The sequence below is a fragment of the Anopheles arabiensis genome, chromosome 2 (assembly GCF_016920715.1).
Source record: "Anopheles arabiensis isolate DONGOLA chromosome 2, AaraD3, whole genome shotgun sequence".
NCBI classification, from domain to species: Eukaryota; Metazoa; Arthropoda; class Insecta; order Diptera; family Culicidae; genus Anopheles; species Anopheles arabiensis.
In genome coordinates this window covers 103,822,243-103,848,519 of record NC_053517.1, presented here as the reverse complement: position 1 = coordinate 103,848,519, position 26,277 = coordinate 103,822,243, and the positions used below count along the sequence as shown (strand labels likewise).

Below are 26,277 nucleotides of genomic sequence, written 5' to 3'. Positions count from 1 at the left end.
TGACAAATACGACCTTCCTTCCCATCAATACGATGTAACATTGCATAACCTCACCACACACACTCGCACACACAATGCCTGTGCCACTGTGGTTTGGAAACGATTTTGCGTTGTACCTTTCAGACAAATTATGGCGCTTTCAGCCAACCTGCACTCTGTCACACTGCTCAATCGGCTGCCGTTTTCCAGCGGTGAAGATGTTCCACTCAACAAAAGCCCCCAAATGCATTACCGTTTTCACAAGGCAAACGATCGTGTTTTAACAATCTCTTCACATACGCGTTATGAAATTGTTCTCGCGGGTGTTTTTTTTTTCATGCTATTTACCTTTATTCTCACTCGTCTCTTTTTTTGCATCACACACACACAAATGGCACGAAAAATGGCTTTTCTAAAATCGTTTTTCCACGAGCGCATGCAGGTGGAAGCGTGCATAAATATCATCGCATTTGCAAAACACTTTCGGAATATTTAAAAAGGTTTACCAACGCCCGCCGCCTAGTCAAGCCGGGCGCGGTATGGAAGCTAGCACATTGAAAGGTAGCAAACACGATTCTTTTGCACGGGCCCCCGTCTTTTTTCATGCCACCATACGCCATTGCCTATTTCCCCGCAAGGCGAGCGAATGAACCAAACCGAAACCGGCGCCCGTACCAGTGTGCATGCATGGCTGCACGAAAATGCTGTTCGCTCCTCGCTTGCCCAAGTTTGCCCAATTGTCGAGCGTTGAGCTCGTTTGGCAAATCGGTTAAATCATACAAATGTAAATGAACCGATGGCTGACACATGGCTTTTGCCGTGAAGCGTTGTGGCGAATGTGCGTACCAAATGGTACGCCTGTTTCCCTTTTTTTTTTGGCTTCTTCCCAGGACGGGAGAGCAAAATAGGCCATTGGCGGCAATATTGTAATGGCATCGCACGACAGGCGCACCGGATTTATTGTAAAGTGATTTTTTTCTGAATTTTTATGAGCCCCATCGCCTCCGCAACCTTTTGGGCTTCTTCTGCCCTGTCAGGCTCTGAATGCCTGCCCTAACAAACGTCTCACAAACACACACACACACGCGTGCAAAAATCTCGATGACGGCTGCATCGAATGAAGGAAACTTTACAGAATGGGCCCACCATTTTTTGCCCTCTTTTTTCTGCAAAATGAAGCAAAAATTGCTGCATGTTCAGTGACGTGAGGCAAAATACATTTCCCTTGGATTTTGTTTTGTACCTTTACATTTCCCGTTACCTGCCTTGCCTGTAAGCTCCTACGCAAGCACATTTTCGCGCATATCAGCGCGCCATAAAAAAAGTACATTTTCCGTACCCATGCTTCACTTTCTGCCACTTCAAACATGGTGCTTTCTTCGCGCGCAGCAAAAGATTTACGGCGATAAAAATGGCTTCATCAGGATGGTGAGAGGCTTGTGCTTGCTGTTTTTTTTTCTTTCTTTCTTCTTTCTGTCGATTGTGTCAATTTGCGTCATAGAAAACAAACTTTCCCTTGCGATGTATTGGGGCGGTATTGATTGCCCCAGGAGAATGGAAAGATTTCTCACTAATCAGACTATCGCGATTAAGGGGGAGGGTAACTGTTTGGAGCTTCACGCAGCAATGTACCATACTGCGGAGCATTTAAATAAAAGGAAATTGACGTTTGACGTAGAATTTTCCAATACTGAACAGTAAAACTGCAAAGTTTGTAGCAATTTCTAGGCAAGTCTTTGAAGATTTGTTTTGAGAACGCTACAGCAAGGTACAGAATTAAATTCTGGTATGCTTTCCGATGAGGTTGACGAACTTTGAGCTAGATTTAGTGAATTTAAGTTCATCTTTTGCCTTTCTTGTTTATTTTGGTTGTAAAAGAATGTTTTATTTTAATTTTGTACAAATATAAATAGTAACCAAATCATATTATACCAAAAATAGGCAAAATTACAGACGCTTCGTTATATTTCATACCTTCAGGCGTTTAATAGTGCTAAAGTAAGGTTTTGTTTATTTTGGCCGTTTTAGTAATTTAGTGAAACTACATGCATTGAGATTGTGTGTACTTTTACTGCTATATTACTCTAAACAATAGCTCAATCTGATACTAGGACCAGGATTTTCCACAATTAAGCACTTACTTTCCCTCGCCACATTAAACCGATGTTCACGCGCGGTTCGACAAAACCATTACGTTTGGTGATCTCCACTGCACACAATAAAACAAATAAATCAAACCGAACCCTCGGTAATGGTTGCCAACACGCTGTTGAAAGCGCTCGATTGTTACGCGCTGATTGGAAAGTAAAATTTTTCCATTGACAGAAATTGCAAATCGATTTTTACGGCCGTACACGCACCAAATGCACGATTGTTGTTCTTTACGATAATGATTTGCCATTCCACCTAATCGCTAATGGGAAGAATCATTTGTTTTCGTTTTTTTTTTGCTTCCATTTTTCATCCTACCTTTTCCTGCTACCCCTTTTAGAGCTGCTTGACAAATCTTGCGCTGCGCGAAAAGCGCCTAAATTTATGCTCGGGTTGAATTTGTGCACCACCGAACAGCGTAGCGACAGCGGGTTGATTTTATTGCTCTTGCGTCGTCCTTCCACCGGCGTCGTTGGATAGATAAAAGCGTCGCGGTGCTTACTGTTCATGAAATTGCAATATCATTAGCGATACTTTATTGTAATTGCTTTATTTATTTTTGAGAAGCAGACTGCCAACCCTGAACCGCGCACAACCCGTGCGTGTTTTCTTTTCTATTTCGACAAAAAACTCTCATTTTCTTTTTCTCTCCTTTTCTTTGTGTCATTTTGCAGGAGGTAGCAATATGCGCGGAGATCAAAAGTGGCCCCCAGAGGAATACAAGCGCCAGTCGGAGGTGGATAACGAGGAACGCCGTAAGCTAGCCCAGCAGCCAGCGTTTCGTCCACGCCGCCAGCAGAAGGTAAGAGCAGACGGGAGGGAGGACAGCGGGTGGGTCACTCTTTTCGTGTCCCTCGAGAATGTTAACGAACTGTGCTTACAAAAGTTTGGTGCAAGTTTTAATCGAATGCCTTCCAATCGTTTATCGGGCACGGGCAAATCCGAGACTACAAATCAATAACGGCGCAACGGTTTTAACGGTGTTATTAGTATTCAATTTAATGAATCTTCAGTGAGCTCGGTTTATCGCCCCTCTGTATCCAACTACGGACAAAGATTTGTCACCGTCTCCAGCCGGAATGGGTCGCTAAGCTGTTAAATACAATTCAATTATCCAGGGCAGGGATGGCTGGCTGGGAGAAACCTGCTTAGCGGTGGGAAATCTATACACTTTCTTGATTAAAATCAATCAAAAGCGATTGATTTGATTGAATAACGACTCGCAAACAATGAGATGGATGGAAATTATTCTTCTCCCCGTGCTGGAGATGCTGCTGGCGCCGCCATTCAATCTTTCCTTTGTTTGTTTCTCATCACAATGAATGAAATTAGAGCGGAAATTCAATTAAATTTACACGCATTATCCCGCTAACTATCAGTTAGTTTGAATTTCACTTATGTTGTGTCTACGGCACAAAATGAGCACAATTTCACTAATAATTGTATAAAGCGCATACCTTCTTTTACCACCAAGCACATTAAAGCCCACCGCCAAACACTCTCAAAATGCATCAGACTTTACCAAAAATTACTGGTTCATACCACACACCAGCAAACACACACCTTCCGCCGGTAAAACGGGTCGTTTTAATTGTAACATTCTAATTTAACACACTTTCCTCACCCTCCCACACGCACGCACACTAAATCTGAATGAATTTTAGATTTGCACTTTAGCTTTCCCCCGTGGGGGGGGGTGGTAAAGCGCACGGTCGCGCAAAGCGCCGCCAGCACCGAAAGTATTTAAAATTTCACATTTATTTAACCGCCACAATCAACAGTTGGCAGCAAAGGCGAGGGCAATCGTACTGCTGCTGATGATGATGATGATGATGGTGTTATTTGGCTCCTAGTGTGGCCAGCAGGTAAGCGCGGTAATCGTGTCGGGACCGATTTGGCTGCCTTTTTCGTGGTGGAGGCGCCCGGTAGCCCACGTGCTTGCGCTCCGGTCGGCAGTGTTTTATTACCTTTTTGGGCACCACCCCGGCCAGCAAAAAAAGCGGTAAGGGGAGGGGAACGGTGGATTACAATTGCAACTGTGGTGCCACGCTGTGAGTGCTTATGTATGTTTTAATTGAATTTAAGCAAGCTGGCAAACGCGCACCGCTCATTAGAAAGAAGTGGTGGAGTACGGGTAATGGTGGTTGAGGTTGGGTCGTCATGTCGTCATGCTGGAATGGGAGTTTAAGCAAACCCCAGACGCTTCGCTCCCTCTCCCACATGCCGAAAAAAGTGGGTCGTAATAATAATTGCTGTACATTGAATGGGGGGGTGCCCACACCGACACTAGTACGTACCGAAATCTATGCACCTGAGGTTAGTTGTAACCGAACCGAACCGGCACAGAGCAACCCAGTGACATCAATGAAGGCTATCTAATTACCGTAAAAATAATACATCCCACCACAATCATGTTCTGATGTTGTTGTTTCTAAAGGCAGTGGAAAGAGGGGCCACACCAACCCACCAAGCGTCGCAAGGGTGTGTACGCTCACTGTTATTGTACGCAGCTGCCTACGCAACCTGAAAATGGAACTAAAACTCCACGAGGGGGGAAAGGTCACAAAAATATATATTGTCCACGGTACATACATTCATTGGGACGCTTTTACAGCACCGCGAAACCACGCTGACAGGGCACCGCAAATAATGCCGATTGTCGGCCCCGTGGATGAAATTGCAAATTGTATCCCGGTTGCCTAAACCTCAGCCAAATGGTACATCTATTTTGCGGTTTGGCCAGAGTTGCAGAGGGCTGGTATGCTGGTTCGTTCGCGGGAATACACGCGTCCATTGGTGGTGGCGGGTTGAAGAAGAGCTTTTGTTTTGTGTTTTATATACGGGTTGACATTTATTTGATTTTGGTCATTTGAAATTGTTTCATAAATCGTTTTCTAATGGTGATCATATTGAAGTGCTATAAACGCAAAGATTAGTTTAAATCAACATAAACCTCTCATTAGATAAATTTCACCGCTTAGTTATCGGTCTAATAAGAACATCAATATTGCTAATTCATCCACACCGCAAATCCTTATTAGACTGGAAGTGAATAATATAAAACTGTTTTTCCAATCGTTTTCAAAACAACCATTCCGAGCCAATGATTACCAAAACGGTCCCCAGAATGTATATAGAAAGGGATGAAACGATCCAGCCTATCTTCGATCAGCCCACTAATCTTACCAACCAGCAGACAAATTGCAGCCTTTAACGCCATCTGCAGCAAGAGGGGCCATTTTCCCATCTCTCTCATTTGTTGGATCGTTTTGCTCGAAATCATTCGTTGCTAGACCGAGTAGCTGCCACACAAAAAAAAACAACTGGTCACAATATTAATTAGCCAAAACCCACATAACCCGACGGGCCAAAACCAGCGTGCTTCATAGATTAAGATGCAAGAAAGATAATGCGCGGAAACGCACTTAATCTGTGAGGGTTCCTTTGCCTGTGATCAAAGACCAAAAAGGCCGAAAGAATATCCATTCCACCCCGCAAAGACAGTTACGACGGATTAATAAGATTTCTCTTTAAGATAAACAGACACACATGAACCTTTGAATACCCCGTTGTAGATCTCTTTAAATACCCTTTTACTATCCGATTTCATTTGAGAAATACTCATCCTATCCGAAAAAAACACGTACAAATCCTAATTCCATAGAGTAACACCATCCAAAAATAATTTGTTTGCATTTCGCACATGCCGTTCAATGAACTATCACATTAAATCTTTCTACTTTACCTCCCACAAAGCAGAGCTCAGTGTGAAATTCAATTTGATTTGCTTCTGGGTAAGCAAACAGCGGTAAGCAGCCAATTATTTCGCCTGGATCATGTAATAATCCCAATTTGTTGCGTGGTGCTCCACTAATATTTTTTGCTACGGTTACCACGGTCGCCAGTCAGTAACCGGGCTACGCATTAAGCGCATTATGCACTCGTGTTTGTGCGGGAATCTGGTTTCACTTCGGTGCGATAAGTGGAAAATTGATAACGTTGATCGGTTTCATTTGTAATAGACGATCAATTTCCAAAATTTTGCACGAAGTTAATTGTTTGTAAAAGGCTTCGTCATATCTAAATAATGATGTCAGCAATGAAGCTATTTTGCTCTGTTTTAAATTAGTTCAAACTGTCTCTCTTCTACGAATCTACTACGAACGCTCCTTTTAATATAAATGCAACTAATTAGATTGAATTTCAAAACCTTCAGTTTCATTAGCGCTCAATTCATTAGACATATTCATTGTTTTCCCACAAACCTTTTTTGAGCATTGTTTTGCCAGCTAGCCATAATAAATAACCGTTCTATATTGACGAACGGAGTAAAATACACTGAAGCCGCCTAGCTTTATGCAATCGAACTGCATTGTTCTAATGCACTCACACAGTAGGCGCTGCCGGACGGATGGCATGTTGCGTATGAATTGCATAAACTATATCATCACCACCACCACTACCATACCACTACCCTGTCTTGTACACAATCAATCTGAGAGAATTTTACCATCATTATCGTTACGAACGATTATTATCATCATCAGCTGCAGCATTGCAGGTGCATCGTGCCACATTGATGGTGTAATGTTTCGTACCGTTCTTATTGTTGTCTGGTGAGGGTTTTTTTGCTTTTGTTTCATTACAGTGCCTCGTTATGCAGACATACTAAGTATGCCGAGACAATGGGCAGCAGGTGGAAAAATGCATTCATTGTTCCGTCCATGCAACGTGGGGCCAGCGGGAAGAACATGCGAGAGGATAATTTAGCTCCAAATGGATTTGTTTTAGTAATGTGTGTTCATGCTGTACTTCGTTGCGCATCATGCCTCTTGGGTGAATGGATACTGTTACGCGTTTCATTCCCTTCTTGAGCCATTGTTACTTGATTGTATTGAATGGTGTAGCAACTGATGGTTTGTGTTGGTAATGCCAACTGAACAGAATATTATGATATTGAGGATTTTTGTTTTTTATTATTTGAACTATTTGAAATGAGACTGTTGCAATGGAACTTTTCAATAAAGCATTCGCTTTAAAAAAATAGCATTTCAATTCAATGATCACCCTTTTTTTTGGGATGCATTGTAACAGCAGCTAATTAACGTGCAGCTGACAATATTTCTCATTGTCATCCAGGTGTACAATTGAATTAATCAACTTATGCCCGTGTCGTTGTGTCTCTTGGTCCATTTGCATTATCGCATCATCATACACTTCGACCTGCCATTCATTTGAAATAAAAAAAACGAGAACCAATACACATGCATAGACGCCGGATGCGTGCATGAACAAACGAAGTAAAAGATCCTACACCATATTGCATTAAATTCAATCACGATCATAAGGGGGCAGCAACGAAAAAACCTCCCTCTGACTCACTCGGAAGCAGCAACTGGAAATCCACGACTATCGAGCACTGCGAAATGCGTTTCTAATTACGTACCTTTCGCACAGAAACCCCTGCGGCAAAAAGGGATCAAGTCAAAAGCTTTCATCTAATAGAAGAAAATCTCTACCCTGGATGGAGCAAAAAAAAAACGAATCGGATGGAGTGGTCACGTGTACGATTTCACTTGGAAGGCACTCTTTCATCGCAGCCCACAGCTCTACCGGTACCGGGTGCTGCTGCTGCTACTGCTGCATCGATAGAACGTCATTTGTGTTCTCATATATATGTATGAATAGCTTGCAATGCTTGCCTTTTTTTTCTTCAATCGAATCATTCCTTTCTGTGTAGTGTTTTTTTAACCCCACGCTTTCCGTGATGATATTTCTAGCCCGTGCTTGGGATGGTTCCGATTTTTCACCTTTAGGTCACACTTTTCCACTGACCTTAATATATCGAGGATATCGAGATACCGGGATGGCCATCACTACCTACGTATATGGTGCTACCTAGCTTTGGCATGTGGCTTTTGCTTTGACGGTCTGCTAAGAATTGGAAAGGAAATTGAATTAAAATCAATGCTAATTGAATTCAGCGAACGTTGTAGAGGATGGAGAACAAAAAATGGCCGCAGAGCGTCTATAGAAGGAATGAAGTCTTTCAATTCTTTTCGGAACACGGAAAGAAGATAGCGTAGAGATAAAGAGATGAAGAGAGAGATCACGGAACAGAAGGAGAGAACACATTTTCAAAGTCAGCTAAATTAGTTTTTTTTGCATATTAGACAAGATAAAGCAAAAAAAAACATAATTTAAAAAGATTCTTCCTTTTGCTACCGTTTTTAAAGGTAAAATTTGCGATTCGTGGATAGTTTTGTCAGTTTTAATAAGATTTTTAGCATGTAGTTTTAAAAATATTCTGCAAAATAAGAAACAGTTTATAAAAAGAGAGCGCATATAGCATTATAGAATAATAATCATAATATTAATAATAAAAATAATAATAATAATAATAATAATAATAATAATAATAATAATAATAATAATAATAATAATAAAAAGTTGGAAAAGAGGGGAAAATCTGCAAATATGTAACTACATTAATTATTGATACACTTTTAAAGGTGAAATTTAAGCTTATTACCTGCAGTAATTGAAGTTTTTACAAAACCTTCCCATCGTTTGAAAGAAAAAGTACATGCCCGTTTATTAGAGCGACGAGATAACCACGAAAAACGAGCACGGTCCGTGCTCCATCGGTCAGCAGCTGCTCTGCGTTTGGAACTGAATGACTAACCGTGAACGAAAGGACTAAAAGAAATAGAGCCATGAAACGATTCAACCTACTCGTACTGTTGTACTAGAGCTAGTGAACTAGAGCAAGATATGACAGGTGGTGATTCTGCTGATTCGTTGAACAAAAAAATACCTTCAGACATCTGGCGTTTACTGCCTTACAGTTCCCACAGGCGAAGGTTTTGAAGCTACAGCCGTTATCATTCTCTGAGTACGGTCAAGAAAGAATGCTGCTGTGTAAAATAATTTCTATAAATAAATTAAATTAATTTTGATTTAATTTTCCACCAATCTTTCTTATCAATAAGGATTGCCGGTTGGCTTGATAGAATATTTTGGCAATAAACAATGCCAATTAATAGCATTTTTTAATTAATAATTGAAAGGCACAATCTTTCTCATCTCAGCACATTAACAACGCAGCTCGATTGCTGCCAAAATAGGTAAATTTTTGGTAAATTAACTGTTAGTTTATGAGCAAATCCCATCAATTTAGGTAGATCGGTGTTGCATTGTGCCGCATAAACGCGTTGACAAGGGTACGAAATAATGGATCGAAGACAGACCCATATGCACGTACATGTACCAAAAAAAAGCGCACACACACAATTCCCATCTATACATACTGCACGGTAAAAGGTGTGCGTATTTATGTGTCAGTGTGTCCCATCCCTGTTTGCTGTATTGTACTTTGACACCTTTAAGCCAACAGCGGAAACAAAGCGATGCGGATTCCTTGTTGGCTATTTTTTTGTTACAAAAGCCACAACTAACGAGCCAGGCGAGATTATCGGGATCGGTTTTGACATGATCCGCAGAAAACCCCACAAAAAAAACACACACACACAGTATATCCGTAACAAACGGGTTGAGCTTTTTCCGGAAAAGTTGGCCCCCGAACCTGCGGCCCGAAACAATAGCGTTGAAAACCCACGGGGAAGCGCTAGAGGGCAGAGCGTGGGGCAGGATTTCCGCGCTTTCAGCGTATTTCCGCGATCGGGCAACGGGAACGATTGGCGTGGGCCATTTTTTATAATTTGATAGCGAGCTCTCCGGCCTCGCGACGGGTATTGGTGAACAATTAAAAAAGGGAATGAACACACACACAAAAAACAGAAAACCCCGAACGCGTACCAAAAAGTCAGAACACCAAAAAGCCATATTCTCGATCGAAGCCCCCCACTCCCAACTGCCACTGGAGCCTTCATTGCCATATCTGAGTGGACACAGACACAGACACACACACACACACACACACACACACACACACACACACACACACACACACACACACACACACACACATCAAGGGGGAAAAAAGGATTTCAACACTCTCGCGGAACTGCGGCCCACCTTCCCAGCTTCTTCCTGTCCTGCAGGACTTACCCTCACCGTTACGAATGTGAAACACTTTCGGGCTTGGGTACAAGTACAGGTGGCCCTGTACCAAACCTGGTTCATCCATGCCATTAACCCAACACACACACACACACACACGTACACAGTCTTGAATGCAGTGTGGCAAAAGGTAATGCGACTCGCGCGCGCGCGCGCGCGAATAATTGCCCTTTCGATGGAATTAATTCAAGCAAGTGCAAGCGAATGTCCGCGTGCAAATTAATAGGATTTATCGATCCGGAAAAGAAACGCCACACTCCCGTGCCCGATCCTACTAGGGAAGGGAATTATAGTGGGAAAATTTTCTTTAATTTCAATACATTTCAAGTTGCTTTATTGTGGCATTGCAAGGGTTTCATTGGAAGAAATGGATGGTTGTGCGGAAAAAGACTTTTTTTAATAATTGTAAATGGTAATTCAATTCTAGCCGATTCCCATTAGTCTTATTGGCTATATTTTTGAATCAACCATTAACCAGTAAAACAGGTTTTTACTTTTAAAAGTTCCCTGGATTTTCATGTGGCTTCGTTAAATGATTTATTCGAGCAACGCCGTTTCCTAAAACACGTCTGTCACCCGTGCAGCGGTGTAGCTTTGTAACTCAACCTTTGAAAATTGCGTTCCATTTTGCCACAAATTTATTTGTTTTAAGTAATGCAAAAATTATGTAACTCTGAGAAAGAGAAGGACACTCAATAGCACTAATCAATAGATAATGTTGCCCTACATCAATTGAAATGGGAGAAAAAAATCCCATAATCACTCAACGCGTTTCAAAATCGAGCACACATTATCGAAGAGTGCACCAACGACCATCGCACAAGGACTTTTTATGCGTCACCTGTGCAGTAATGCCGAGCACTGCAGATTTATATCCATAAGCAACTCAAACACTCGTGTTTCGATACGGAAAAAATCGTCTCCATTGAAAAGTGACTAAAACTATTTCCAGTTCACTGGTCAACTTAATTAATCTCGACTGAATTGCATAGATGGAAAGGATAAATACGTATCCTTGCGTATGAGTGTTTTAGCGCAATGTGTATGAGTGTGTGTGTATGTGTGTGTGTGTAAATCGATAATCATTCCCAACCCGCACGGGTTTTCCGCATGGCTGGAGGTGAAGCAATTTTTACATTCAGCGCATTTCAAGTGTTAACTAAATAAATCACCGTCCAATTGAACTGTGATTAGTGAAGCGAAGAGTGCCGAGGAGAAGGTGGGAGCGTATGTGTGCTATAATTGATATTTATTTTCTATTACGTAGAACCCCACCCGTTCTTAAAACAGCTTCACCGTGTGAACGAGTGAAAGAGTCCGTGTGAAAAGTGCATTAGTGCACCATTGAAACACCTGTTTTTCTCCCTCCTGAACAGCACCAGCTTCACATTACTTCTGATGACTGAATGTGTGATAATCCCACCGCTTAATCTTTATAATGAAACATCAATTTGATCCAGTGTGCTCCGAGAAACGAACTCTTAAGAAGATCGGCACGATGTATGACCCGGTACACTATAAAACACATGTAACCGCTTCACAAACACAAGCAAATCCGTTATGGGCAACCCCTTGCAAGCCGAACGAGCGGTCCATTTATCAAGCTAATTCTCTTGCTCCGGCACTGCATTCACCCCCAGCAAACCCATCCATAACTGCCTAATCCACTCTAATGTGTTCTATGTTTTCTTTCTTTCTTTCTCCATTTGTTCACAACGATCAACAATACCGGGCGGCCACTTGGACAACTACAACTACAAACAAATCGTTCCCACTCGCAGGATTATGCCGACTTCTTCGCCAAGAATGCACTGAACAACACCTACCCGGGCTACCGGGCACCGCCAGGCACGCAGCACCATGCTTAAAAAGGGCACCCGTTTCCTTTCCATCCTCCCCGGGCTCGGGTGGTGGATTACTATTTGAAGAACCCAACAAAATAGAAGCATGTTCAATGTGTGCATGTCACTCCCCCGGCTGCGAATGCGTCTTGAAATGCTAGAAGCTTTGGAACGTACCAAAACAAATCAGAAAAAAAGTATTTGCAAATGCTAGTTTAGATCAAGGGAAATGTGAGGAAAGTTGGAATACAAAAAAAAGGAAAAGGAGAAAGTTCAAAGTGAGGGCGTTTTTAAGAACAACTAAAAGCAATCAGCGCTTATTGTTAAATTCTGCTTCAGGCACAAAAAAAAACAACACCGTCACACGTATAAATAAAACAAACGAACTAACACTGTACACACACAAAAACATATTTTTCGAAAACAACAGAAACAAACAACGAAACAAAACAAAGAGATAAGAAATAAACTAGAAAGAGTTAGCAATTACTAATAAGGTTTCCCCAAGCAAAAACACGAGACAATACGAGGGAGAAAAAGAGAGAGAGAGTGAGTGAGATAGCAAGTGGTTTTCAAAAGCTTTCTGCAAAGCTCCACAGCGTTTGTTTATAAACTCTATTCAACTACTACTACTACTACGATCAAGGAAGAGGGCAAGTAAACCAGCAGCAACAAGTGTCTACTTCGATTAGCCAGCGCTACCTTTTGTTTCCGGACAGTTTTGAAACCGGCAAAAGCAACCGCCATGATACGTGTGGAAAATGGGCGCATCAGTTGCGCGATGGCGTTAATCTTTCTGTGCCTTGTCGTGTGCTTTCTGTTCTCCGTTTCGATGTGTGTTTTGATTTGGCTCAAGTATCAGGTACCGCAGGCGAAGGTGCGCGTGTGAGAAGCTTCCGTGCGCTTGAGGAGCTTTTGAGCTTTTTTTCTGTATTGGGTTTAAGCTTATTTTGTGTTTTACGATCGACTACATTAACAAGGAGCAAGTAACAAAAATGCAAAGTTAAGTTTATTTAAGCTGTATTATGCTTGTTATATTTATGAGGCGAAAATTTGAATCTATCCACCCCGGTGAGCGCTTAACGCTTATTATGATGGTTGAAACACGCGCACATATATATAAACACACACAGATATAAAACAATATAAAAAACGTACATTAATAAAGGCTTATATTCGTTAAATTAATACTGAATTGAATGTTATTGTTTCAACAAAGAAATCATAGAAACGAAATTAAAGTGAGAAAGAAATAAAAATTAACACAGCAGCAGCAGCAGGTGGTTCGGTGGTAACCGCTCTCATTAAAATGAAGCCCCAATGAGGCCGAGAAACGCACGAGCACGACACACATAATCCGGCCCTGGCTCCTGATTGCAGCACCGGCCCACGTATGCCCACGCAGCTGTGGCTTCTGGGGAGTAATTATTAATCGAAGTTTTAAATAAATTACAACCATTTAACGGCTTTCAACCGATGGAAAGAAGGAAGGCTAAAAACTGCACAGAAGATTCCCTTTTTCACAAAAAAAAAAAATATAACGGGAGAGGTTGTGTACAAAAGAGCTTTACGTTACGCTGGGCTGTTTTACCGTATTTTACACACAGCTGAGTTTGAGTGAAAGGCAAACAAGATGAACGCACCACACGGGAGCGAATCTGAAGTCGCCGCATTATTTATGTATGCATCCCAATACACACCGCCCCGCGATTGTTTTCGCACCCGTTCGCATCCGGGAAAGCCCGCGCTTTGCGTTTCCCAAGCGCACGAGGGAAGCTTTTATTTACGCACGGGTATGGGATTTTCTCCCTGCACGAAACCACATTGTTACAGATTGCAAATCTGTTTCAAAAGGACTGTATGTCTGTTTCTCCTGTTCTCTTTCTCTCCCTCACAAACCCTTCATTCCTACACCTGTTATCGGTGTATCGGATAATCGATCCGGTGAAGCCGGACACATTAAACGCACCACCATTACCTTCACGGCCTCCGGTATGTTTCATAAACGGAAACCTGCCAGAGGAAGCTTTCATATTAATGCCGCCAAAAGAGGAGCTCGCTTTGTTTTTCCAGTATCGGGGTGCTTTCCGGTACATCTGTCCTCCCAGAACTGGGTTGTCCAGTGGTGCTGTCAATTCGGTCGCTGCGTTTTGCTTCCACGTCGTTATTATACATTGTTTTAATTTATTAAAATTGCAACACAAACTGTGACCGGTTCACCGGTGAGACAGGGAGAGGGAATTGAGTCTGGCCATGTATGCCCCCACCTCGCGAATGACAAATAAGCGTTGACATCCCGAAAAGCACAAATTGAAACGGACACTGTTACGGGTCAGTGATTGAGGCCACACAGCAAAACAGCAAGCCGGCGGGGGATGGTGTTGTGATCTGTGGGCCGGTCAAAAGTCCAACCACCCGGCCACAGAGATTGGTGGAGCCATCAGCAAAAAAAAAGAGGGCTCAACCGTGCATAATATATCTATCTGGGTGCGTCGTAAATTTGCACTTATTGTTGATTAATTTGATGCGACTGGCGGCGGACAGACACACGGCGGCAACTAGGAACTAGGAAAACCCAAAACCGAGGGAAACAGGGAAGATGCAATGTTGGCAGGCGGGAGTGTGTAATAATAAAAAGATGAGACAATAATCATTATTCAAACGCTGCTTCGCGAGGAGAAGGGCACTGAGGAGAACTGATGGCACGCTGCTGGCACGGGTTTCGGGTAAAATGAAACACATATGCTTAATTCATAGCTTCCGCTTTATCAACAGACTTAGTCCAATTAAAATTACCTCCACCCTTCCTCGAGCACAACCACAAATGAGCTTTCCAGCACCGGCACTGGTCGGGTCGTTCTCACATACCCTCCCTTTATTTTTTTTTTGTTTTTGGCCACCACAACGATCTCATATATCCGATGTGAGTACGCCCGAAAAGCCACAAAATTACACTCCACACACCAGTTGGGGGTTGGGGGTTGGTCCTCCAATTTTAATAAACCATATTTTCATGCCCACCCCGCACTCATTATCGCCGGTCCGGTTGACATCCTTTGCGCAGTTGGTAGGAAATAAAAAAAAACTGCTTTTGTGGTTTTATTCGAGTGCCGTAACTTTAAGTTTCCCTGGCATGAAATTTGCTTCAGAAACTAGTATTTTATCTGAAGTGATGAATCTTTTTTGTGTAAAGTATTCTAACTTTATAGGCTGGTCATAACTTCAACTGTAATGAAGTATGAACGTGTTGATAAGAACGTGCTGAAGTGAACACTCTTCACCACTCAGTATTACAGCACTGGCTAGGACTATGGTTATAATTCCCATAAGGCCTCAAATGTTATGCCAGAAGTGACAAAGCTTTCTTCCTTGGATAAATTGCCCCCTAAGTTGTTATCTGTTCTACTAGCTGTTATACAGCAGCTCAAGGTTATAAAAGTGAAAAAAGGCTGATTAAACTTATAAGGATGATAATTCCTATTGGAATGACCCCCGGCACAAACCATCCTGTAATGTCCTTTTAATCCATTTTCATGAAAGACTACTCGTGATGTTGTTGGGCTATGATTAGTGAATGTAATGCATGAGTTATCGTAGATACCATGGGTTATGATCATTTGTGTCACAAACCCCGTAGTTTTGTAGTTTTGATATGATTGAAAATAGTAATGGGCTCTCTGGAATGCTACAACGGTTCCGAACTGACTTCGGTTAATGCTGACTCCGAGTCCGGATGACTCCATCTCCAAATGACTCTTACTCCGGATGACTCCAATTTCGACTCCGAATGATTTAGAGGCTCAAGATGTCTCTGAATACGAATTAGAGTATGGATCTAGTTTGACCAATATTACCTTCATTTTTACGCTCTATTCCTCCTTTCCTGAATGATACTTTGCGCACATTGATTCGCCCGATGGTCTTCTATGGACACGAGTCTTGGACCATCCGACCAGAGGATGCAAAAGCTCTGGGCGTGTTTGAACGACGCATCCTCCGGACCATCTTTGGCTGGGTCATGTTATGGGGATTCCGGACTCATGTTTATGTTTATGTTTATTTATGTATCGATGGACAGTAATGCCCTCTCGAACGATTCTAGCAGTGTTTTACAATGAATGTTTTAAGATTACAATAATTATAGAACAAAAAATGTGCACTATGGGACAGAGTTTAGCATAGAAACACGATCGCTAAACTCAGTCGGCGAAATCCTTGGCTCAAAAGCGTCGCTGACGGCGTTGAAAACACGGCACATGAGTAGGAAACGGGTCAGAGGAGCCAAATTGCGTTCTACGGTCGTCAAGGGCCAACATAGAGCGAGTCCGGAGCGGCCTGGCAGGAACGCACAGGTTGATGGCAGCCAGTAGCGACGGAGAGTTAATACGGCCGTCGAGAAGTCCCTTGATGAACGACAGCCTGGCCCGTTCGTATTCGCTCACTTAGGGTAGATAACCCAAGTAGCAAACACCTAGTCCGGTAATCGAGCCTTTGGTTCCATGAGCAAAGTGCAAATCGTGTAATTTTGCGCTGGATTGATTCCAATCGTGCTAAAGAACACGCTGCAGTTGACCACCATACGATATTTGCATATTCCATCAATGACCGGATAAGTGAGCAATAGAGCGCCTTGCATCCCACCAAGAAGGTGTTCGACAGCGATCCCCAGTTCAGCATAAGGCAGGCGCAGGGGAGCATAGCGAACTCGATGGCTGGATCAGGCGAAGCGAGACCTGTCGGAGATTGGGTGTCTACATGGATTGGAGACTTCCTGAAGAATGATTGTTGACCAGTCCATGTTACATCGACGTGCTCTATCGTGAGCAGGCCAACAAGAGATAGAGAGAGAAAGAGAAAAAAATAGCTGATTCTCAAAATTATTTTTGTAGCAAAAACAATTAAACCAATTTACAGTAAGCAACCCAACGCAATCTTCTACTAAAGCCCCTTTGCCAAACAAAAGTTATTCGTTGAATCAAACGCGTTGAGTACCCTACCATCCGGTTCCACCGGTGGTGTGTAATAAAGATCGTCTCATGCATGTAATAGCTTACAAAATGAAATAATTAAATCGTACCCCATCAGACAAAAGGGTGGACAAGCCCCTCCACCTTTTAAACCTATTATTTGTGTTTGAATTGAAACATCATCGTCATGATCATCACCATCAGAAACAAAAAATGAAATAAAAGCCAATATTCACCAAAATAAAGGGCTATAAAAGCTAGAGGACAGAAACAAAAAAATCCATCCCGCACTGCAAAACCCACCAAAAAACGTACCTTTCATAAATTCGCTTAACATGAATTAAGATGACCATTGTGAACATGGGACCAGGTCCCTTCCTGCCCGTCACCGTCACCTTTAAAAAAAAAAAAAAGCACCAGCAAAAAAGGGAGTTAGGCACCTAGGCACACCACAAAACAGAACGGAGACAGACAAAAAAAACCTAATAAAATCATCACAATCATCTGCGTACACATAACATGGGTTTTGTTGTATGCGAGGTTTTTTTCTCTGCTTTTCCCCTGTTTTTTTTGCGATGGATGCGATGAAACGTTGGAGAAAAAGAAATGTAACAACATTACGAACCCCGACCGGCTGTGCGTGCCGAATTTGCACACGTTTGCAAGTGGAAAGGGCGAACGACAGCGAACGAAGGCCCTTCCCACCCCAAATCTCCCATAAAAGAACATAAATGGGTGAGAAAAACATATTCATCAGCAAATAAATATCAAATCGAGATTTCACTCCCTGCCTGTTTTTTTTTTTTCTTTTGTTTCTATTTTCTCTTTCACATCCCTTGTTAAACATTCATCGTTTGCAAGCCGTTGTAAAAAAACACACACACCAGCCAACTTTCCATGGTTTTCCGTGGAGCATTCTATTTTTTTGCGACATCGTATTTTTAGCAACATGTTACAGTTGCCCCACACGCACACAGACTCACAAAAAAAAACAATTTAAAAACGATGGAAATAGAATGTGTTTGTGTATAGTAAACCTTCCAAAAATAGAGAATCGAAAATATTAACTCAACTCCGCTCAACATTTGGTATCCATCCCCGAACCATCGTCCCTTGTCGCTTCAGACAGCGGGGAAAAAGCTCCCTCATCCTCACTCTCTCTCTCTATCTCTTCGAAATCGTTACACTTTTCTGTATTTCTGTACTGCAAAACTATTACATTGTACAAGCGGGCTTGTGTGCACTCGAAGAGCAAACCACTTCAACCGGAATAACAACTTCACAACAGTGAAACAAAGTGAAGTCGCGACCAGCAACCACACCAATTCCGGTTGAATTCACCCATCAACGGACAGCCAGACAGACACGAGCTACAATTTACAACCCAAACGCATTGGTTGGTGAGTTGGAAATGTGTGCATAAACTTTGAATTTGTTTCGTTGCGTTGGATGAATTAATTTTGTACACTCATCGACGACAACACTGGGGTTTGTGTGATTTGTCAGCAAAATCGTGGACTTTCCTTCCCCACATGGACTAGATTATTTATTCGTCCGCCACCGCCAGGCAAAATTGCAAAAAAAAAAGAAAAACTCAGGCAAATGGAGCGGACATTAAATGTGTGGAGGTATCGTTTGATTTTTACCACCGGCGTAAAGAATCAATTTTGTGCACTTTCCCGGTGTTGGTGTTTTATGTGCCAAACGCACACGTGGATGAAGAAAAGCAAAAGCGATATTTTTGTTTATTAAATTAATCCACGATTCAGCGAACGCGAACCATCATCATCCCCAACAACATCATGGGAAATGACGAATGTGCCTTCAGCGTTCAGGCAAACATGGAAAAAATTGGTAAAAAAGTTTATCATTTACACATACAGGCAAAGAGGGAGCAAAAAAATGGGCAAAAAGTATATGCGCCTACACAGGGAGACAAGGACACACGATACTGTCCCCGCGCTCGCGCTAGTGGTAATGATAGGAATTTATTTTAACGATAATGAGCCACCTTTCTGCATACGGCAGGGAGGGAGAGAGAGAGAGAGAGCCCCACCCGAATCTGGCCAATGCGTTCGTGCGGAAACGACGGCCCAACAACAACAGGACCACCGCGGGAGTGGCACATGATTAAGTGCACCGGACACAACGGCAGGGACACTGGTTCAAATAATCCCCGGCGATCAGATGAGTGAATACAACAACATCATTAATGCAGTAACGCTTCTCTCCCCACCCGCTACGGATATTCCAGCCCTGGCCATCCATAACATTGGCCAGTGGAACGTGCACATGAGCGACGCCGTGTGTTGTCGTCATCGTCGTCGATCAGTATGTGCTAGCGCAAACGAAACATCGAAATCAATTAGTTCGACAATTTCAGCACGGATTATTTTTACATTTCACATGTTTATCATTCGCTCCCGTGTTCGTCCCCGCCTTCAGAGCCACCCCTATGCGGGAAATTGCTCGGATACGCCTTTTTCAATTTGTACCAAGGCCAGCAAAACATTCGCACCATTTGCAAAAACGAATCGGGTCGGGTTTTGTGCGTGGTTTTTGGTGCTTTCATTTTGAATTCAAATTTCTCTTCTATTTCGGTGTGGCATCAAAACGATCGTCCTACAATAAAAAAAAAGAAAAAATAGATATAATTATTCGCATGATATCAAACATTCTGCCATCATTCAATTCACGACTTTAATTTATTCAAGAAAATTCCTTTAACTCACGCTGCTCATCCGCTGCCCTCGCTGCCACATACCATCACTTTCACTTTATTGCTTGTTTTCATGCTGCTTCCTTTTTTTTGATTAATTTTGCTAACATATTTTCAAATTCCAATCCAACGCATTCGCTTCTACTACGCCTTCCCACGAAAACCCCTACGCTAAGCCACTAAACCAGACGTCACTCAACGTTACCACTCTTATCGAATAAAACGGTGAAACGACGGGGCGGCGCTCGCACAAGCTTTCGTTACAAACTTCAACTATGAATTAAAATTATAAACTAAATCTCACTCCATTACTTCTCGGCCCGTCCCTCTCACTCATAACAAACCGGGTGCATTTATAGCTGCAAATGTGACTAACTTTAAAACAAAACAATCGGTTCTGGATGGATGAGACGGTGGTATGAAGCTAGGGCCAGGGCCTCGAATGGCCTCCATTTCTAAGAAGTGCTGGGACAAAATAAATACATGTGTTTATGTGTTTTGGAAGTTTTCACAAGAGCGCTTTTCATAATCAGCCAATTGTTTCGTCACGATCGAAAAGGAATCTATTGCTTTCTATGTTGTGTGTTTGTGTTTTTTTTCTTAAACTGTACAATAAAGCAGATCCTCTTCTCTTCAAATGGTTTAGTTTGTGTGCTTTAAACTCTGCCCAACTGCGTGTAGTCTTTTTTTTTAGTTTTAATTTTGAGACATTTCGCATGCAAATCTGCTTGACCCGTGGCCATGGTTTCACATTAACAAATTCCTCGCAGCTAATTAAATAACAACAGATCCATTCACGACGCTACATGACTTTTCCTCCTAACGAGTTGTTGTAAAACAGCCGACAGTTCCTTCTGAACTGCTTTCACTACCTTCTTGCATTTCTTCTTTTTTTTATTACAAATAAGCTTTTACTTTCTTATCTTATCTATTTGCTTTACTTGTGGGACACTTTACTTTATTTTGTTAAGCTGTTTTTGCGTGTTTCTGTTTTTGTTTTTGTTTTTTATCTTGTTTCTTTAACCATTTTGATTATCTCATATTAGGTGGTTGGTACCCTTGACTGTTTTTAAAATGTTACGCTCAACAAGAGACCGCTTCTTCTTTTCTTTGCTAGCCTTATACATTTTAATTGGGTTTTTTTGCTTCTTTTGCTTACATCTTGAAACTATGCAGTGTTCTTGTTTAGTTTTATCAATTGCAGTACTTATATTGCTTAGTTTGTTCGTTTGGTTTCGACCGTATGCGTATGTTATGTTACTCTTCTCTTTTTTATAATTGAATTTTGACATTTTTTTTATATTTTTATTTTATGAATGTTCTTGTTTTACTTCGATATTTTATTGTTTAGCATTTTCTTCTTCTTCTTCTTCTTTCCTCCCATTTCTTACGCTTACTGGTACTACGCAAGCAAGCACGGCACAATACCGCGTGCCAACCGGGTTTTTTTTTGTTTAAGCAAACGGAAATTATAAAAAAAAATATTGTTATCTATACTAAGCGCCTATCATCTATGTATTGGTTACGTTTACGCTCCTCCTGCCTTTTTCAGCAGGTGTACTGGTAATTAGTTCTATCATTGTTCTGCCGACTACACCCACCGGTGCCGATAGCGGATCAAAACCCGGATTTGATTTGATTGTGCAGCAATCTTTTACCCATCTATAGATAGTTTCCCAACCTATCCGGTTCGGTTCGACTCCGGTTCAGAGATCGATCAAGATCATGACGCCGACGGTGACGCTTCAAAAGATGTGCAGTGGTCGAACGATCCGATCCCGGTACACCAGAGCAAGTACTCAGCATTACATCCCGGCTGTTTTAGCTGCTGCTGCTGCTGCTGCTTGATGCTGCTAAAACACATACGCGCACACGCTTTTCACGCAGAAACTGTTACCAAAAACACAACACACAGCAAACGTGACACTGATACAGCACTGATTGGCTAGTTGTTTCTGATAGCAACATGATCAAAATTATTATGAAAAACAAAAATCTCATAACAACTCGTAATACACAGAGAGAGAGAGGTATTTAGGTTATGTTAGTCGACTTGTGGTGTGTGGCGGGTGGAAAACAAACTAAACTTTTTCCTAAATTTCTCTTCCACTTCTTCAGCAGCACACACTCATACTTCCCGTTGCAAAAAAGGAACCTTTTAAAAATAAGTGAATTAATTTCATAAATGGGAGCGTAGTTTTTCTTCCCCAAAGAAACTATACTACTAGAAACAAATAAACCATTGTGTGCGAGGTTATTTAAAATTCAATCATATTATCATATGGGTTAGGTTGCGTTCTCGCCACTCAAAAAACAGTACACAAATAATAAACTAAACACGCTCGATGGTTGATAAATTTGCCTCTTAGCATTTGATTGAACAGTCGGGTCTACCTACACACGCACAGAATTGCTTAATTAATATTTCCCTTCTTCTAGGTGCATAAAGAAAACAATCCTCATCCTATCTAGTTGTAAAGTCTCACTCACAAATGACAAAAAAAGAAACACACTTATCCACATAAAGCTATCGTTAATCGTCATTCCGTTTCAGCAGATAAAACAGCAACGTGAAGCATACGATAAAGAAAATCATTAAACATATCGACACGATCATGATCAGCGCAATGACCGAGCTGCGGGGGCCCTGCATTTCGGAACATTCCTCCAGTATGATCGAGCTCGATACTGGGAGTAGCGCACATCGTAGAAAGACAGACCGGGAAAAAACGCCAAAAAAAAAAAACACATGCAATACACGCGAATACAGTAATGGGGTAATAAAGGATTCGTCAATTACAATACGCGGGCGCGGGCATTAGCACGGACAAGAATGGGTGAAAAAGTACATTGAAGAAAAAGAAAAAAGGGAGGAAACAAATAGAAAATCAAATTAAGAGATCATCATACTTAAATCAGGATGCTTACACAGTGGCGCGTAAATGAGCAACTTTGCTGCTGAAATCTTTACAAAATTATGGATAATTCTTACTGCCTCATGTACCGAAATCAGTGATTGTGTTGAATTTGAGCTTTCTTTTTGTTTTGGACGTAACGTAATTTTTCGTGTAGAAATAGATGTGTGTTTTCCTACAAAATGGACCATATTTCTATATGACTAAACGCGTCAGCAATTCATACTGTTTGGTGGCTTGGTATACTACACCATTTTGTCCCTAAAGTATAGTTTTCATCAGATCGTCCGGCCAGACAAAGCGTTACAGTACGCGTAACACTACTAGCGCTCTATATATAACGGGGTTTGCCGTTTTTATCCATAGACACGGACACAACACAGATCAAGCGTAATTGTGATACAAAAAAATAAACAATTCCAATACTTTCACCAGCGGGACGCACAGAGCTCATCCACTTGGTGAATGTATCGAAAGATCCTACCGAAAATAAATGGAAGAGATTTTGATGCATATAAGAATGGAAACTTCTCTCTTTTTTTTTCTCTCTCTCGCTCTCTCGCTCTCTCTCCTCTCTCTCTCTCTCTTGCTCTCTCTCTCTTGCTCTTTCTCTCTTGCTTTCTCTCTCTTGCACTCTCTCTCTTCCTCTCTCTCTCTCTTGCTCGCTCTCTCTTTTCCAAAACGAACAGCATTCAGTAGATGCGGTGTGTAACCGCATGCAACAGCTCAAAAAATGGCAGATTGGCAGTCTTTAGGACCTTAGATTTTTATCACTCCACGTTACATGTGTGTGTGTATGTGTCTCTGTGTTGTTCTATGTATGTGTGTGTGTGTGTTCATGTGTCTGTGTACGGACAATGCGGTGTAAAAAGCCGGAGTTCCACACGGGGGCATCCGGTGCTGGAAGCGTACATGTTAACGCGCGGCTCCCCCGCCGGGGGCAGATGGGAGCACACGCCACGGTGTCACTACAGCGCCGTCTAAACAATTTCCTCCATACCTGGTTTTAACCGTGCCACCGGACTATCGGCCGTCTTCGCCGTGCGCCCGCTCGCTTCCTCGATCTCCTCAATTTCCATGCCGGTTTCCTCCTTGCCGGTCACCGCAATCGCACCGGCAGGGTTCACTGTGCTCGGGCCCGACGACGACGACGAGCCGGTCGCTTTGTTCCGCTGCTCCTCACCATCTTCGTCCTCGTCCTCCTCATCGTCCTCCTCGATCAGCTTGCGGGCGAGCTTGATCGCCTCGAACTCGTTATAGTGCGCTTTGCGGCGTCGCTCAAACTCTAGCTTGCGCTTTTTCTGCTCCTCCGTCAGCTCCTCCTCCTCCTCGTCGTCGTCGTCATCGTCCAGGTCCTCCTCCGAGACGGCATCGCTCCGTGCATCGGCCGCACGTAATCTGCAAAATCAATCATTATGCGTTTATCTCTCGAACCCTCGAAACCTCGATTGCAGCGCACAGTGGGGCCCGTACCTTTCGGCGAGCAGCTCAGCATCCAATTGATCAACGTCGTCCGATTCTACGTAGTTGTAGGGCGTCTTCGGCTCGTCCACCTTCATGTGGCCGTAATCTTTATCGGGCGGGTGGTGCGTCTGCAGCACATTGAGCTCATCAAACTTTGCACTTTTCCTGTGCCTGAAAGTGGAAAGATAGGGGCCGCTCGATGGTCACAAAGAAAAATACGACACACACGACAGATAGCAGATGTACACTCACACTGACGATGCCGCCGAATGCTTGTCGAAGCTGCTGGAGGACTTGAGGATGCCCTTGCAGGGCTTTTTCGCATCCGGCGAGTCCGAGCTGAGGGACATTTTGCGTACTCGTGTTTCGCCACTAATTTTGACGGCCTGCGCGCTGGTCCGCACCGGAACCGGTAGAAATGGTTGGTAGAAAATATAGATATAGACGGTGATCAACCGATGATCACGGCCACGATCGTTTCGGGTGTTTTCTAAAGCAAGCTGAAAGCCTACCAAAAGAAAGAAACAGATGTTCAGTTAGTGTGGAATGAGCAGAGCAGCGGACGGAAGCATCGATCAAGTCTCATAAACCATTTCCTGCGCATCACAGGCCAGAGGAGGGTCATACGGTCGCACTGCGCCAACCGAACAACGTGACTAATAGCAAACATATGCCTGTTGTTTGTCGAGCGTTATTACAAATCACATTCCATCATCATCACATCATAACAAATCGAACCCATCGAACCGCGGCATTCGACCACCGCCCGCCCTAATGATGCACTGGAGAATGACACCAACTGGACCGAGTGGGCACGGAAAAGCGGATCTATGATAGTCTTACCTAAAGTGTTTGCGATCAAATTGCACTGCGCGGCAGCTGTACGACTTCAATTGCAATAATCCACTTCAGTTGTCCGGAGCGGAAAGATTACGTCTTAATTTTGCGGTCTTTCAGCAACCACACACATACTCGGTGCTGCTGCTGCTGCTGCTGCTGCTGCTGCTGTACCGCACGGTTTTGCGAATGTTTCTTTGAAGGTATAGTATGGGTAGTGGACCGTAATTTGTATAAACTTCCTGCAACTTTTCCAGATTGTAACACGTTCAATCTGCCAAACTACCCGGCAAGCTGTACAGAAAGATTCAGTTATACACTTTTGTTTTTGTCGCGAAAAATTTATCTTTTCTGCACTGATAATTTTACCGAAATACCGAAAGGGATCATGGCAGACGGAGCGGTAAGTACATGTGGATGACGTTTGACAGATTTCCATTTGACGTTCAAAGTATGCATTGTTGCTATCTCTTTCTGTATCTCTCGCGTATAATTAAAAATTGAATTTCAAGTTTTAAATTTCTTCAAATAGTTTTAAAAATCCTTGTAATTAATGTTTGATGACAATTCCACGTATAAAATGTATTATTTTACATCATTATATCATGTATTCACCATCAACGCCTCTTTTGTTCAGCCTTGCTGACTACATGCTAGACATTTGACAGTTATGCTGGAGCAGACCCGCTAAAGTCGAGCAGTTGCATTTTGCTCGAATTTGTGAAGGGTTGCATTTATGCAAATCTGAGCAACATTTTGTTCGTTTGTTTCAAATTTATTAACGTGTTTAAACGATTCATTAATAATCTTACGGATAGTTACCATGACTTTCTAAAGTTATGGAGGTAACGAAAATCATTTACATCCGTTCACTAAACCTAAATGGCTACAGCAACTTGTTTTTTTTATTTAAAACTACTTTTCCTCACCTTTTATGCTCACACATACAACCAATTTTTCCCAATAGACGATCGCAAACGATCGCGATTTTGGAGAGCACATTCGTGAGAGTCTCTCCAATCGAAGACGGATTTGTTTGCACAGCTGCGTATCCAAATCACACATATTATCGTGAGATTTTCAGCACAGCATGTATCTTAGTTTTTATCACACACCGCCGCCGAGATGGCTTCGAAGAAGATCGTTCATTCTACTGTGAATCGTGTCTCCTATGCTAAGTGCATATTTCGTGTGATTTTAAACTTAAGTTTAATAATATTACTGTTTAAAACTGTTGTTTACTACAGTGCGCTAGTCAATACAAAGCATGCAAATACTTTGCGGAACAAATCACTTACATTTTCAAACGGAACCGAGCATCA

At 42.4% G+C, this 26,277-nt stretch overlaps 2 protein-coding genes across 4 annotated transcripts in view; one reads left to right on the top strand and one right to left on the bottom strand.

Annotated features, from left to right (window-relative positions):
* LOC120894989 overlaps positions 1 to 13,241 on the top strand; it is a 67,487-nt gene extending 54,246 nt beyond the window's left edge. Inside the window, exons 8-9 of the mRNA XM_040297927.1 lie at positions 2,805 to 2,932; positions 11,994 to 13,241. Of these exons, the coding sequence (XP_040153861.1) occupies positions 2,805 to 2,932; positions 11,994 to 12,080 (215 nt within the window). The 3' untranslated portion in view covers positions 12,081 to 13,241. The remainder of the gene's footprint in view (positions 1 to 2,804; positions 2,933 to 11,993) is intronic.
* Positions 13,242 to 16,124: 2,883 nt separating this feature from the next.
* Positions 16,125 to 25,363, bottom strand: LOC120897919 (protein phosphatase inhibitor 2). Of its 3 annotated transcripts, XM_040303123.1 has the most exons (6): positions 24,962 to 25,363; positions 24,371 to 24,626; positions 24,128 to 24,289; positions 23,655 to 24,052; positions 17,336 to 17,415; positions 16,125 to 16,867 (listed from the first exon to the last, which is right to left on the bottom strand). In XM_040303123.1, the coding sequence occupies exons 2-5, from the start codon at positions 24,466 to 24,468 to the stop codon at positions 17,351 to 17,353; spliced, it is 723 nt and encodes a 240-aa protein (XP_040159057.1). In that variant the 5' UTR covers positions 24,469 to 24,626; positions 24,962 to 25,363; the 3' UTR covers positions 16,125 to 16,867; positions 17,336 to 17,350. The 3 variants fall into 3 exon arrangements, with proteins under 3 accessions (XP_040159057.1, XP_040159058.1, XP_040159056.1); XM_040303124.1 differs by lacking the exons at positions 16,125 to 16,867; positions 17,336 to 17,415 and adding an exon at positions 18,961 to 19,642 and having other exon boundaries at positions 24,962 to 25,362; XM_040303122.1 differs by lacking the exons at positions 16,125 to 16,867; positions 17,336 to 17,415 and adding an exon at positions 19,699 to 22,427.
* Between the last annotated feature and the right edge of the window lie 914 nt (positions 25,364 to 26,277).